General features: G+C 41.1%; 2 protein-coding genes across 4 annotated transcripts in view; one reads left to right on the top strand and one right to left on the bottom strand.

Moving 5' to 3' along the window:
* The window catches only part of ky (kyphoscoliosis peptidase), a 41,952-nt gene extending 33,127 nt beyond the window's left edge, over positions 1-8,825 (top strand). Inside the window, exons 5-7 of the mRNA XM_060833973.1 lie at positions 443-631; positions 3,400-3,590; positions 7,918-8,825. Coding sequence (XP_060689956.1) covers positions 443-631; positions 3,400-3,590; positions 7,918-8,825 — 1,288 coding nt within the window. The remainder of the gene's footprint in view (positions 1-442; positions 632-3,399; positions 3,591-7,917) is intronic.
* Positions 8,826-14,750: 5,925 nt separating this feature from the next.
* cep63 (centrosomal protein 63) overlaps positions 14,751-15,933 on the bottom strand; it is a 120,596-nt gene continuing 119,413 nt past the window's right edge. For all 3 annotated transcript variants that reach the window (XM_060834347.1, XM_060834349.1, XM_060834348.1), the window contains one exon: positions 14,751-15,880. In XM_060834347.1, the coding sequence (XP_060690330.1) occupies positions 15,692-15,880 (189 nt within the window). In that variant the 3' untranslated portion in view covers positions 14,751-15,691. The remainder of the gene's footprint in view (positions 15,881-15,933) is intronic.

Raw genomic sequence — 15,933 nt, 5'->3', positions numbered from 1 at the left:
AACCCTTCCTATTCATATACCCATCCAAATGCCTCTTAAATGTTGCAATTGTACCAGCCTCCACCACATCCTCTGGCAGCTTATTCCATACATGTACTACCTTCTGCGTGAAAAAGTTGCCCCTTAGGTGTCTTTTATATCTTTCTCCTCTCTCCCTAAACCTATGCCCTCTAGTTCTGGATTCCCTGACCCCAGGGAAAAGATTTTGTCTATTTATCCTATCCATGCCCCTCATAATTTTATAAACCTCCTTCTCTTGCAATCTACAGGCTTCCAAAACCTGACTTGGCATTGCAAACATGACTGATATAATACTCCTACTCTTAATCAAACCCAGTTGTTAACAAACCCTATCAATGTTAGCCCTAACAAGTTTCTCAAAAGAAGATCATAAATTGAATGTGCTTAATGATTGACTATACATTAAATGCCAACAAATTAGTCTTGCAGGTGTACAGTGTACTATAATTGAAGGATACTCTAAAGGCTACAACTATGATGTTGGGAAGAAGTTCACTGGAGAAGCTGATCATGCATGGAATGCTGTGTTTTTGGATGGGAAGTGGCATCTTCTGGACAGTACATGGGGAGCAGGCCATGTTAATGATACCTGCAGCAAGTTTACTTTCAAGTTAGTATTTCCTTTCAAATCATTTAAGCCCTTCATTTAACTTTTTTCTGAATTGCAGGCACTGTAATCATTAAGTATGAATATATTGCTATTTTGCTGTCTAGGATGAGTTATCTTTCCATGTTCTCATCTTTCCCTGAACTGAGGTCTCTTTGATCTTGTCCAAGAATGGAAACAGGTCACCATTTGCAGGCTTTTCGCTGAAGTTGCTCCTCATGCAGCGATCAGGGAATGGCATAGTCATTCATGAAACCCACCTAAAACATGGCACTTGGTGGGAAGTAAGGGATCTCTGTTCAGCCCCTTTCCCCTAAAGTTGGGGTGAACTCCATAGAAACTGGATTGTGATATTTGACACTACCTGATATTTTTAAGCTCTGATCCCCAGCATCTGCAGTCCTCACTTTCTCCTTGTAACCCTAATCCTTTGGCATTCTGCTTCTATCCAATGGACAGGCAGTATAGGTGACAAACGGGAAATGTTGTTCAGGTATTGACCTGGCATTCAAGTTCCAAAATGTCTTCCACAGCATGTGCCCACACCTTTTGGGCCAAATCACACTGGATGGCATGTTGGTGTAGCCTTCATTGCCTATTCTGGACCTATGAATTGTGGGTTAATTAAGAGGGCAATTCTGATCTGATGCTATGTTTGAATTGAACACCTCATTGAACTGCAGAACGTCAAACAGTTGAATGTGCATCAGCAAGGAATAGAACAACAGAGAAGAAAGTGAGGACTGTAGTTGCTGGAGATCAGAGTCAGGAAGTGTGGAATTGGCAAAGCACAGCCAGTCAGGCAGCATCCGAGGAGCAGGAGAGTCAAAGCTTTGGGCATAAGCCCTTCATCAGGAATGTGGAGATAGGGGGGAAGGAGCTAAGAGATAAATAGGAGTGGTGTGGGGCTGGGGCTGGTGGAAAGGTAGCTTGGGAGGTGATAGTTAGATGAAGGTGGGGGGTATCGGTGATATGTTGGAGTGGAGAGTGGAGCAGATTGGTGGGGAGAAAGATGGGCAGGTGGGACAGTTCAAGAGGGTGGTGCCGAGTTGGAGGGTTGGATCTGGGATGAGGTAGGGGGGAGGGGAGATGAGGAAACTGGTGAAATAGACGTTAATACCATGTGGTTAGAGGGTCCCAAGCTGGAAGATAAGGTGTTCTTCCTCCAGGCATCGGGTAACTGGGATTTGGTGTTGGAGGAGGCCCAGGACTTGCATGTTCTTGGTGAAGTGGGAAAGGGAGTTGAAGTGGTCAGCCACAGGACAGTGGGCTGGTTGGTGTGTGTGTGTCCCAGAGATGTTCTCTGAAACATTCCACGAGTTGGCTTCCTGTCTCCCCAATGTAGAGGAGACCACATTGAGAGCAATGGACACAGTAGATGAGGTGTTTGGATGTGCAGAAACACTTCTGCCAGATGTAGAAGGAGTAAAACACGTCTACCTTCCCTCACCATCCCTCCACCAACTGCCTCCCACTTCCCGCACGGTCCCCACTAGTGTGAGAGATCATCAACTACTTCCTGATTTTTTAAAAATACAACAGCAGCTGCTGATTTATTCTGGCTATTGGTGAAATTCCCTAAGAGTTTGGTGCTTCAAGTTATAATGCTTCAAGTTACTCTTGAGCAGACTGTGACGTGACAGATGCTGAAGAATTTTGTCCTGACTTCAAGAATCCTGCACAAAGCAGCTTCTTCCAGAGATGGGTGCACTGGTACACATCAGATAAATCCATCAGCATTCTTGCCCCCATCAAACTGTTCGTCTGAAAAGCTCATGTCTGACCTTGCTCTCAGGGAAGATGGTACCTGAATTATCCTTGCTGCCTGCCCTGGCCGCAAGCCATTCATTTCTAGTATCTCACCACCATGTAGATCCCACTCTGAAGTTATCCTCTCAGATAGACATGGCATCAGAATCTGAACTAATGAGTGTCAGTATGAAATTGAGTGTCAGTGCTGGGTGTGCGTCCATCACTCTGGTCTCCTGTTCCTCTGCTTTCCAGCCAGGGATCATCTCTTCAGGATCTGAATGCAGGAAAGCGCAAGAGTAATTTTCAGAGCATAGAGGTGCCTGCTTACACCATCTGCAGTGTATAGTTCAGCAGTGAGTGAGGGATTAGATGGAAATGGAATCTAAGAAGGAGGATGAGTTATGAAGATATTGTCACCTTCAGTGGTTATTCCTTCTTGTAGCTGATCATGGCCTCAGAAATGAGTATTTCAACAATGACTGGGACTGTCTACTCCATAGCAGCTGGGGCATACTTATGACCCTTCTTATCAGCCAGCTTCTGAATCTTATAGCTCCTTCACATTTATCTATCCTTTTCCAAAAGGATTAGAGTCTGTGCTCCTCAGGAGCAAATTTAACAGCAGAAAGCTGCTGTTTCTTGATCTATCATAGCCTTTGAACAGGCTGACAATTTCAATGAGGTTCCAGCACCTCTCTAATCTTGACAATCTCAATGGTCAACTTCAGATGTTTGGGGCGAGTGGATGCGCTTAAGATAATTGACCCCTCCCCTTTCCCCTCACAAACTTAGAAAACCTCCCAAGTTCTGAATTATGCCAGTGTCACATGCACCATTGATGAAAGGTATTTGGATGATTAGGAGATATGGCTTCACTTGCGTAGGTGATGAAAGTGAGTGATAAAGGTTGTATACTGATCCCAAATTCCTCTGAAAACAAAATAATGCCTGTTATTTTACAATGCAGCTTGGGAATTTTACTCCATGTAATTCTAAAATACTCTGTCTTTATACTGCAGGTATGTTGAATTTTATTTCTTAACTCATCCTACCCTCTTCATCAATAATCATTTCCCCAACGATGAAAAGTGGCAGCTCATTTCTCCAAAGATTCCCCTCAAAATATTTGAAAATATGGTCTTTAGGACAGGAGAATTTTATGATATTGGTTTGACATACATCCATCCAGAAGTACAAGTGGTGTCCACTGGTAAGTGATGAAGACATGTACCCGTTCTCAGAATAGTACAATAAGCTGAAGCATGAAATTATTGAGCTGCAACAGAGAACGAAAGACAAACAGAAAGACTGAGAAGGAGAGAAAGATGGAAAAAATGGTGTTTGGTTAACAGACAGAGAAGATAGGGCAGGAAACAGTGACAGTTGAAAAGAGAAAGACAAAGATATTAGTGTAATGAGCAGTTAAGCAGTTCAGAAAATTCTGAACCACTTGTTTGTACATGTGTCTTTGATTTTATCAAGAATGATATATACAATTGTAGAATTGTTATACTTTACTGTTGCATCCTTCCTACCTTTATTGTAAAATTATGAATAAGATCATTTTGGATAAACTAAACAAAGACAAAGAAGCCAAAAACAAAAACAGAAGTTGCTGAAAAAGCTTAGCAGGTCTGGCAGCATCCATGAAGAGAAATCAGAGTCAAGTTACCTCAGATCTGTTGGTAGCTATGCCTTGTAGCTCAATTTCTCCATCCCAGGCCACATCTTGGTTCATCACCTCTGTACCCCCTCTAGTGCAATCACATCCTGGAGTGAGGTGACCAGAACTGCACACAATACTCCAGCAGTGGCCCGACCCAACACTCTGTACAACTCCAACATTGCTTCCTTGTTCTTATGGTGTATGCCATGAATAATGAAAGCATATGTCTTATGTGGCACATTAACTATTCTATTCACATGTTCTGTCAGGGATCTCTGAATAATTACCCCCAAGATCCTTCTGTTCCTCTGAGCTACCCAGAGTCCTATTTCATCTTGTTTCTTCTTCCAAAGTGTATCACCTCACACTTATCAGGGTTAAATACCATCTGCCACTGGTCTGCCACCTGACCACACATCTATATCTTTGTATAACCTACAGCCATTTTCTTTACAGTTGTTGCTGTCTGAAAAATTGCTTAACCTTCCACCCACATTCTCATCTGTATTATTTATGTATATAACAACTAATAATGGCCCCAGTACTGATCCTTGAGGATCACTGCTGGACACTTGACCTCCAGTTACACAAACAGCCTTTTGCCACTACACTTTGTGACTTAAATCAGCTTATGATCATTTCACTAAGTTTCCCTGAATTTCAAGCTTTAACCTTCTGAATCAATCTCCTGTGTGGGACCTTGTCAAAGGTTTTGCTAAAATCCATATAATCTGCATCAACTCTACTTCTCTCATCCACACATAATCATGTTTTCAAAAAATTATAACGTGTTAGGCAGGACCTCCCTCTGACAAAGCCAAGCTGACGACCCCTACTTAACCCAAGCTTCTCCAAGTGGGTATCAATTCCCTCCTTCAGAATTTTCTCCAATAGTTTCCCTGCCACTGAAGTTAGACTCACCTCTCTGTAATTTCCTGGTTCATCTCCACCACTCCTCTGAGAGGTGGAACCACATTAGCTGTCCTCCAGTCCTCTGGCACCTCCCTCATGGCCAGGGAGGAATTTGCCTCTCCTCTCACAGCAGCCTGGGATGCAATTCATTTGGGTCAGGGGATTTGTCTATTTTTAAGCCTGACAGGCCCTCTGAACTTGCCCATTTCTGGTGTCAAACTGTGCAAGTTTCTCACAGTCCCTTTTCCCGAAGTCCATTCCTACTTTCTCTTTTCCATGGTGAAAACTGAAGAGACATATTCATTCAACACCCTTCTGATATCCTGCAGCTTCACACACAGGTATCCCCCTTGGTCTTTAATGGGCGCTACTCTTTCTTTAGTTAATCTCTTCCATTTAATGCATTTATAAAATGTTTTAGGATTTTCTCTAATCCTGTTTGCAAGTCCTTTTTCATGCTTCCTTTTTGCTCTTCTAATCATTTTCTTAAGCTCCCTCCAATACTCCTTGTATTCCACTAGGGCCATAGCTGAATTAATCTCTTGGACTTGCTAAAAACACCACTTTCCTTCTCTTCCCATTCTGAATTGTCCTAGATGTCCAGGGATCTCTGAACATATTTCTCCTGCACGTCCCTCTAAAGGGCACATGTTGGACCTGTACTCTCCCTCCTTCTTTTTGAATGACCCCCAGTGCTCCAGCTCCACTTCAGACTTACCTGCAAGGAACTGTTGTCAAACTGTTGTGGCCAGATCCTGCTTTGTATTCATGCAAGCTGCCTTCCACCAATCCAAATATAGCTTTTGAAGGCCATTTTTCTCCTTTTTCAAAACAAATTTGGATCGTGCCACATTGTGGTTGCTATTGCTAAAGTGATTCCTGCACTGAATACTTGTCCACTTTCATTCCCCTGAACCTCATCGAACACTGCATCATCCATTCTTGGGAATTCTACACATTTATACAAAAGTTCTCCTGGAATACATTCCAAGAAATTCACACCTTTTAAATCCTTAACACTATGACTGTACTAATTTATGTTGGGAAAGTTGAAACCCCCTCGCATAATTAAGACAAGACTAGATTTCTTACAGTGTGGAACCAGCCCTCCAAAGAGTAACTCACCTCCCTCTGACTAATGCACCTAACACAATAGGCAATTTAGCATGGCCAATTCACGTGACCTGCACATCTTTGGACTGTGGGAGGAAACCCACACAGACAATGGGGTGAATATGCAAATCCCATACAGACAGTTTTCCAAGGCTGGAATCGAACCTGGGACCCTGGTGCTGTGAGGCAGCAGTGCTAATCATCTAGCCACCGTAATGTTTCTCTGTTCCATCAATACTGTGTCCCCTCTCCCAGCCAGACTAATTTAAATCCCTCCCAACAGCATTCACAAATGTACTTGCATGGAAGTTACTCCCAGTGTGGTTCAATTACAGACCATCCCATTTGTACAAGTCCGTCCCATTTGTCAATAAATGATCCCAGTGATCCTGGAATCTAAAACCTTCCCTTGTGCACCAACTCTTGAGCCACACATTCATCAATCCTATTTTACTCTTTTTATACTTGCTAACATATGGCACCGGGAATAATCCAGTGGTTACAACCATTGAGGTTCTGCTTTCTAATAAACTGCCTGACTCCCTGAATAATTGATGCAAGACCTCCTTCCTCACTGTGCCCATGTCTTTGATACCAAAATGTACCATGACATTTAACTCATGACTGTCGCCTTTCAGTCACCTCAAAGAACTTTACAGCCAATGAAGTAATTTTGAAGTTACTGTTCCAACTGTAGGAAATGAGGTAATTAATCTGTACACAGCAAAATTCCAAAAGCACAAATTAGATAACTGACCAGGGAAATATTGTGCTTGAGATGTAAATTTTAGCCAGGATACTGGGGAACATTCTTCCCTTCAAAATATTGCCATGAGATCCTTTCTGCCCAACCAGGAAGTGTACTGGAGGTAGCTGGAGGCATTTGAGAGGACGTCACATGATTATTTAAATAGAAATAGTATGCAGGTTAAGGAATAAGGCATTAGCCCAAAAATGCTCAGAGAGCAGTGCAGACACTAAGACTAAATGGCCTCCCTGTACACTCCTAATGCTTCTGTAACAACAGACAGTTCCTTTACCTGAAAGTTGGTGACTTCAAAGATGCTGCATTCTCTCAATACTACACTGAAGCATCAACTCAGAATTTGTGCAATGTTTTACTTGGGGGTTTGTGGGGAGTCGGGGGCAGGGGGGAATGTAAAAGTGCCAAAGAATCAAGCTTAGCCTGATTGGTGGTCCAGATAATGGACACAGAGCAATTATGTTCATAATTTAGTTGGTTCAAATACAGTAATGAGATTGTAAGGAGATTGACGTGGTCGGGAGCCATAGCCTGTGAATGACTGGAGGAATTTCTCTCCATTAGAAAGAGACAATTGGTTATGTACAGTTTGAGAATAACTACTCCACTACAATGGGCCAAGGTGAGGAGGCAGGGCCTCTATAAGCTTGTAAGGGGATTGAATCTACTCTGTTGGCTTTGGTTTAACACCACACCCTAGTCATCTAGCTAATCAATGCTCTCCACCTGAATTAGTAATTAATTAGTTAAGTAATGTGCTGTTACTTTAAGTATTCCACACCAAACCAGAAGGAAAACCCAGTAAAACCAGATGAATGACACATACTGGTCAGACTTGTCAATATGGAGGTCCAATATGTTAATTTCCATGCAATTCATTTTATGACTGATTTTATATCTCTGGGAAAGCAGTAGGGAAGATCCAGACTTAGCTTTACCATGAAACTATGGCAAATGGCGGGATTACATTGAATAGGTTTATTCAAGAGAATGCTGCAAAGGTATGCTAACTTGAAAAAGTGACAGTTCACCAGTGAGGGGCATCTCTAACATGCTAAACTAATTTTCAATCATTTCAAACAGTGAATGGAAGAGTTATCATCAATGTGGAAGGACTGTATCCAACGTACTTCATTTTCAATCTGGATGGGAAAAAAGACTGTGGCATCCTAACCATAACTAAGTATGGCATGAAGCTTGAGGTTCTGCCACAAAAAGCTGGAGAATTCAGATTAAAGATCTATGCCAAACTATTTGATTCTAAAGAGGAAACTTATTCCTTTATATGTGGATATTTGGTTAAATGTGATTTTATTGAAGAAAACTTCAAGCTGCCAAAGGTATTTCACAATCCTTTAGGACCCAGCTGGATTACTGAGAACAAGGGTCTTTTGAAACCTTCACACCCCGAACCCATTATTTATTGTGATGATGGCAATTGTAGTATAAGGTTCATGCTGAACAGAGATCTCTCATTCACCAGCAAGCTGTCATGTGATGAAGTCAAATTGTCAGAGGAGGTCATGAGAAATCACGTCTTCAAAACTCATCATGGTAACTGGGTCGAATTCCAGATCCACCTCCCTGCAGCCGGTCTTTATGTTTTCACCATATTTTCCAAGGACAAGGCAAAACGCAGTCCAATACATGACCATGTGTGTGAATACTTCATTTTCTGTCGTGATCAGAACGTCCACTGGCCAAGTTTCCCTAAAGTTTTCAGCTCTTGGACTGACGGATGTGAATTAATTGAGCCGCTCTCTGGAATTCTGCCGCGCAACGAGATGGTGACATTCAAGCTTAAAATCCCCCATGTGAGAAAGGTCCAGGTTTATGGCAAATCTCCCTGTCCCTTGACCATGAGCAATGACGGCTACTGGGAAGGAAGGTGTTACACACAAGACTCCAAGTTCCTCAGTGTTGGAGTTTCAGACAAAATGTTTGACACAAAATTTACATTTGCCCTTCAATATGAGATAGAAGGCTCATAGCCCACACACACAGTTAAGACAAGAAATGTTTATTGTCATTCGCTGTGACCGGCAAAAATGGTGCTACTAGAAATAAAGAAACATCTTTAAAGAAAATGAAATTGCTTTGTCATGTGGCACTACCTTTACAATGGACAATAAGCTGTGACAGGTTGACAGTGGCTCACTGCTTCTTAATTCTACTGCTGGACAATAAAACAAATGAAGTGCTCAGAAAAGAAGACAGCACTTGAAATTATATTTGTCTTTTATGTTTTGGAATGCTCAAAAAGCATTTCACAGTTAATAAATTACTTTTGAAGTTTAGTCACATTTGTATTGTTGGGAAACAATTAAGCCACTGACAATAAGAAGTAGGGACAGAGAAGAACCGAGAAGATGGTAAAATTCAGTAAGAACAGTGATGGGAGGTGTGGCATTGTTCATCAAGGACAGTATTATGGTTGCAGAAGGATGTTTGAGGACTCGTCCATTGAGGTAGTATAAGCTGAGGTTAGAAACAGAAAAGGAGGTCACCCTGTTGGAAGCTTTCTACAGGTCTCCGCATAGTTCCAGAGATGTAGAGGAAAGGATGACAAAGATAATTCTTGATAGGTGAAAGTGACAGGGGAGTTGTTACGGAGACTTTACATTTGCAAGTATTGACTGGAAATACTACAGTTCAATGAGTCAGTTTTTTGACAAGTATGTGCAGGAAGGTTTCCTCACACAGTATGCAGACAGGCCAACAAGGGCGAGGCCATATTGGATTTGGTACTGGGTAATGAAACAGGCCAGATGTTAGATTTGGAGTTAGTGAGCACTTTGGTGATAGTGACCACAATTCGGTTATGTTTACTTTAGCGATGGAAAGGGATAGGTATATAATGCAGGGCAGGAGTTATAGCTGTGGGAAAGACAATGATGATGCGATTAGGCAAGATTAAGGAAGCATAGGGTAGGGAAGGAAACTGCAGGGGATGGGCATAATTGAAATGTGGAGCTTATTCAAGGATCAGCCACTACCTTCCTTGATAAGTATGTATCTGTCAGGCAGGGAGGAAGTGGTTGAGCGAGAGAACCATGGTTAACTAAAGAAGTTGAATCTCTTGGCAAGAGGAAGAAGACTTATGTTAAAATGAGACGTGAAGGCTCAGGGTGCTTGAAAGCACAGGTTAGCCAGAAAAGACCTAAAGAGAGAGCTAAGAGGAGCCAGTAAGAGACATGAATAGTCAATGGCGGATAGGATCAAGGAAAACCCTAAAGCTTTCTATAGGTATGTCACGAATAAAAGAATGTCCAGAGTAAGATTAGGGCCAATCAATGATAGTAGTGAAAAGTTGTGCATAGAGTCTGAGGAAATGGGAGAAGTGCCAAATGAATATTTGAAAAAGACAGTTTTTGTCAAGGAAAATACTGAGATACAGGCTACTAGACTAGATGGGATTCAGGTTCACAAGGAGGAGGTGTTAGCAGTTCTGGAAAGTGTGAAAATACATAAGTCCCCTGGACTAGATGGGATTTATCCTAGGATTCTCTGGGAAGATGAGATTGCAGAGCCTTTGGCTTTGATCTTTATGTCGTCATTGTCTACAGGAATAGTGCCAGAAGACTGGAGGACAGCAAATGTTCGCTTGTACAAGAAAGGGAGTGGAGACAATGGGGTAATTATAGACCAGTGAGCCTTACTTTGGTTGTGGGTAAAGTGTTGGAAAAGGCTATAACAGGTAGGATTTATAATCATCTCGAGATGAATAAGTTGATTAGGGATTGTCAACATGGTTTTGTGAAGGGTAGATCGTGCCTCACAAACCTCATTGATTTCTTTAAGCTGGTGACCAAACAGGTGGATGAGGATAAAGCGGTTGATGTGGTGTATATGGATTTCAGTAAGGCATTTGATAAAGGTAGGCTATTGCACAAAATACAAACACATAGGATTGCAGGTGATTTAACAGTTTGGATCAGAAATTGACTCGCTGAAAGAAGACAAAGGGTGGTAGTTGATGGAAAATGTCCATCATGGAGTTCAGTCACTGGTGGTGTCCTGCAAGGATTTGTTTTGGGGCCACTGCTGTTTGCCATTTTTATAAATGACCTGGATGAGGGCGTAGAAGGGTTAGTAGATTTGCGGATGACACAAAGATCAGTGGAGTTGTGGATAGTACAGAAGGATGTTGCAGGTTATATCGATAAGCTGCAGAACTGGGTTGAGAGGTGGAATATGGAGTTGAATGCAGAAAAGTGTGAGGTGATTCACTTTGGAAGGAGCAACAGGAATAAAGAGCTAATGGTAAGATTCTTCGTAGTGTGATTTCGAAGTCCAGGTACATAGATCCCTGAAAGTTGCAACCCAGGTTGATATGGTTGTTAAGAAGGTGCACGGTATGTTGGCTTTTATTGGTAGAGGGATTGGATTTCACAGCCATTAGGTCATGCTGCAGCTGTAGAAAACTCTGGTGCGGTCACACTTGGATTATTGCATACAGTTCTAGTCACCGCATTATAGGAAGGACATGGAAGCTTTGGAAAGGGTTCAGAAAAGATTTATTAGGATGTTGCCTGGTATGGAGGAAAGATCTTATGAGGAAAGCCTGAGGGACTTGAGGCTGCTTTCATTAGAGAGAATAAGGTTGAGAGGTGATTAATTGAGACATACAAGATAATCAGAGGGTTAGATAGAATGGACAGAGAGCGCGATTTTCATCAGATGGTGATGGCTCACCTGAGGGGACATAGCTTTAAATTGAGGGGTGATAGATATAAGACAGATGTCAGAGGTAGTTCCTTTACTCCGAGTGTAGTAGGGGCGCGGCACACCCTGACTGCAAAAGTAGTAGACTCGCCAACTTTAAGGGCTTTTAAATGGTCATCAGGTAAACATATGGATGAAAACGGAATAGTGTAGATTAGATGGGCTTCAGATTGGTTCCACAGGTCGTTGCAATGTTGAGTGCTGAAGGGCCTGTACTGCGCTGTAATGTTCTAACAAGAACTTGCACATGTGTAGAATCTTTAATGTAATAAATCCTCCCAAAGCGATTCACAGGGAGCATATCTGACCCAAAGTGATATAAAGTCAAAAAAGGGATGTTAAAGCCCTATTACATATTCCCTCATTGTTGAAAAGCCCAAAAACTGCTTTCAGCTGAAGATCCAATTTACCCATACTTCTTTCAATCTATTTACTGCATATGGTACACGTGATGCAGTCTCATCGACTGCACTCAACATTGCGACGACCTGTGGAACCAATCTGAAGCCCATCTCATCGACTGCAGAGAAACCAAACCCAGAATGAATGACTGCTTTTGTGAAATATCTATGCTCAGTCCTCAAGCATTCTCTGACCTTCGAGCCAATACAAACCCACATTTTCCCACTGTCCATAACATCTGCCAAATTTTTGCCCACTCATTTAACCTGTGTCCCTTTGCAGACATTAAAGCATCTTCACAACTTTCCATATTTCGCTTTGTATAATCAGCAAGTTTGGCAAAAATAAAGTTGTTCTTTTCATCCATATGTTTAATGCAGATCACACTGATTTATTTTGTTGAAGACTCATCACCGATACATTTCCCATTTCCATTTTCATCTCCAAAGTATAACCACCGGATCTTATTTTCTTTATTTGATCATTGGATGTGGGTGATACTGGCATTTATTATGCATCCCTAATTGCCCTTGAAGTAAATGGCTTCTCAGCCATTTCAGCACAGTCAGCCATACTGCTGTAGGTGGGGGGGAAGTGGGGTAATTGTAGGCAAGACCATATAACTTTCGCCAAATGCGGTTTTGTGACCATCAATGTTAACTTTATTATTATTAAGATTAACATTATTGAGATCAAACACTAATTTGAGACCATTGGTGATAGAGTGAAGTCTGGACTCAGTTTTACGCATCAATTGTACTGTAGGATGTAAATGTTAGGTCAGTTGAAACTTCTGTACCTCATCACCCTGAACTAATGCACTATTCTCCAGCTGTTTCTGAAGTCCCTGTTCTCCACCCTGAATCAGTGTCTGTCAGATTCAGTTTTTTTTTTAACATTACATACAGCATGATCACAGAACTGCAAGAAATTGAATCTAAGAGGCAAGGCGATTAAGTCACCAATAATCCTCCTTGCTAATAACTTTGCAACCCTTTCCCCATTAATTCAAAATAATTTATTTGGCAATCAAAAATTATTCAAAGCAAGCAGTGATTGTTTTTAAATCAGAATTTAAACATCACAGGAGGCATTGAGCACTGGGGGAAAAGTTGAATGATTTTTTTCTATGGTTGGACTATGGTTGACAAGGGAAGTCAGGAGTAGCAGAAAAGCAAAGGAAAAACATATAATATGATGAAGATTAGTGGGAAAACAGAAGATTGGGAAGCCTTTAAAAACCAACAAAGGATAACTAAAAATCAAGTGAGGGTAGAAGATAAACTACAAAAGTAACTCAGATAGTAATGTAACAGAAAATTGCAAGACTTTAAGCGAGGCAGTATTTTGGGAATAGTGATCATACTTCCATAATAAAATTTTAAGATGGTTGGACAAAAATAAGATGGTCCTTGAGTAAAAGTACTAAATTAGGGAAAGGCTAATGACAGTCGTAGCAGTCAGAAACTGGGGAAATTAGATTGGGGATACTGTTTAAGGGTAAATCCAGATCAAGGTCTAATATACAGAAGGATCTAGGTGTACAGGGCCACGGTTCTCAGTTTTGTTGCCACTTTCTGGATAAAGTGGTCAAGGAGGCATTTGGCATGCTTGCCTTCCTCATCAGAGCATAGAGGTAAGTCATGCTGCAATGGTTACAGAGCTTTGGAATGTTGTGTACAGTTCTCGTCACTACGCTACCAGAAGCATGTGGAGGATTTGGAGAGTGTACAGACAAGCAGTTTACCAGGATGTTGCCTGGTATGGAGGGAAATAGCTGAGAGGTAAAATTGGACAAACTCGGTTTGTTTTCACTTGGATGTTGGAGACTGAGGGGACAACCTGATGAAACAAAAGTTTACAAAATTATGAGGGGCATGAATAGAATGAAGTCTTTTTTTTCTCCAGGGTACAAACGGCAATTACTACGGGACGTAAGTTTAAGGTAAAGGGGGAAGTTTAAAGGAGATATGACAGATTTTTTTTTGTACAGAGGTTGGTAAATGGCTTGAATGCATTGCCAGAAGAGATGGTGTAAAGAAAAATGTGAATAGGAGGGGAACAGAAGATAGAGACGGATATGGACCAAGTAAATCCAATCTCTAATTTAAAAAGCCATCAAGTGTTGGTGCAACCTTGTTCCTGTGCTGTACTGTTTTTTGACAGAGGGTGGATGCCTGGAATGCACCATCAGAAATAGAGATGACAGTAATGTTTAAGAGGCACTCAGATGGTCACTTGTTCAGGCAGACAATAGAGGGATATGGACCATGCAGGAGGGATGTTTAGAATGGCACCATAATTGGCACAGATATTGTAGGCTGAAGGGCCAGTTCCTGTGCTGTACTGTTGTGTGTTCAGGTGATACTGTCCCTTCCTCTGAGCCAGGAGGCCTGGGTTCAAGTCCTACTTGCTCCAGAAGTGTGTAATAACATGCCTATTAAAAATGTCTCGGCCCACCTCAACACAAAAACAAAAGAAATCTTAAATAAAATCATAAAATGCTGGAAATGCTCTGCAAGTTAGGTAGCTCTGTGAAAAGTGAGCATAATATTTAAGGTCTGTAATTTTCCATCGTGTAATCTTTCATACTCAATGCATGTATAACATTAGGTCATAATATTACAATTGGCAAAGCAAAAATGCAAAAGGCTTTAGGTTCATTTTATATCAATCTAACACATAGCTAAATGTATTTTCATAAAACAAACTGGAAAAGTTGTTTTTATTGTGTATAAAGTTTATTGATAAATCTTATGTACATAAATATACAATTATGATTCAGCACTGGAGGCTTCCTTCACAAAACTACACTTCACTGATTTGTCCTTTCAGGAATATGCAGATTCTTCTAAGTAAAATTACCACTCTGGAGTGACAACCTGTCACTTTCACATAACTAAAAAGGTAAACATGATCTGAAACAGAGCACAATTTTATTAGTTTCCTTCCTTCAGTTACATTAATATAACTCTGCCAGTGAGAGCTGGAGTTTGAACCAAGCTGTTAAGCAGCATTTATTCACCACTATTTATAACAGCATCAAAAATGTAAACAAGTACCACAACTTCAGACATGGAAAATACTATTTAAACAAAAAAGTTTAAAACACAATTTATTAGTATGTTATTGTTGGCCATGACATTGTACAAACATACAGCAATCACGATGAGAACTGATGCCTTCTTTCCTTTAACAGAAACACTAATTTTCAGCATTTTGGGCAGATTATTGAAAAAGTTGGATCACTTCAATATCCTTAACACAGCATCAACGTAGTGACGTCAGCTAATTTTCAAAGGTCCATGTGTGTTTGCTCAGAAATATTGATGTAACCATTACCTTGTAAGCTTGACAGTTGAAATGTTGTAGGGGCTAGAGTGGTTTCTCAGAGCCATCTCTGAAAATAGAAGCCTTCATAGGCAGAGGTTGGATTTTTTGACAGCTTGATGTTTACCTCCCAAGAACAGCACAAACACACTTTGTGAAGCATGCTGGCTGTACTGGTGCAGACTAACATGATTACACACCACAAGATTACATAACTTTGGGATGAATAAACAAAAAGCTACAATACCACAAGTTATTAAGAAACCAAGTGATAAGAATGGTTAATGTATACCCTAACGCATAATAGGTATAGCTCCAGGAATCAAAATGCACCCATTACTGAGGCCAGATAGCATGAACAGTAGCTCCATTTATTCAGTCTCATGCTGAGTAAAGTTCATTATTTGGAGCCTGAGAATTGCTTTTCCATCACAGTGGAGTATACATATTTGTCAACAGTTCTTTCACTTTCAGTTTTGAGTTCCTCAATATGCGTGTCCAGACGCTGTAAAAGTTTCTGTGACCTCCTGTCCTCTTCCTCGAGATACCTGACTGCAATCGATGTCTTTGTGGATGCAATTTTGGGGCTCTGAAACACATTAACCAACATGAGTACAAACAATAAAACAAGAAGTAGGACCA

Source organism: Hemiscyllium ocellatum, chromosome 13 (genome assembly GCF_020745735.1).
Source record: "Hemiscyllium ocellatum isolate sHemOce1 chromosome 13, sHemOce1.pat.X.cur, whole genome shotgun sequence".
NCBI lineage: Eukaryota > Metazoa > Chordata > Chondrichthyes > Orectolobiformes > Hemiscylliidae > Hemiscyllium > Hemiscyllium ocellatum.
The sequence above is the reverse complement of the archived record's forward strand: the minus strand, read 5'-3'. Positions and strand labels throughout refer to the sequence as shown.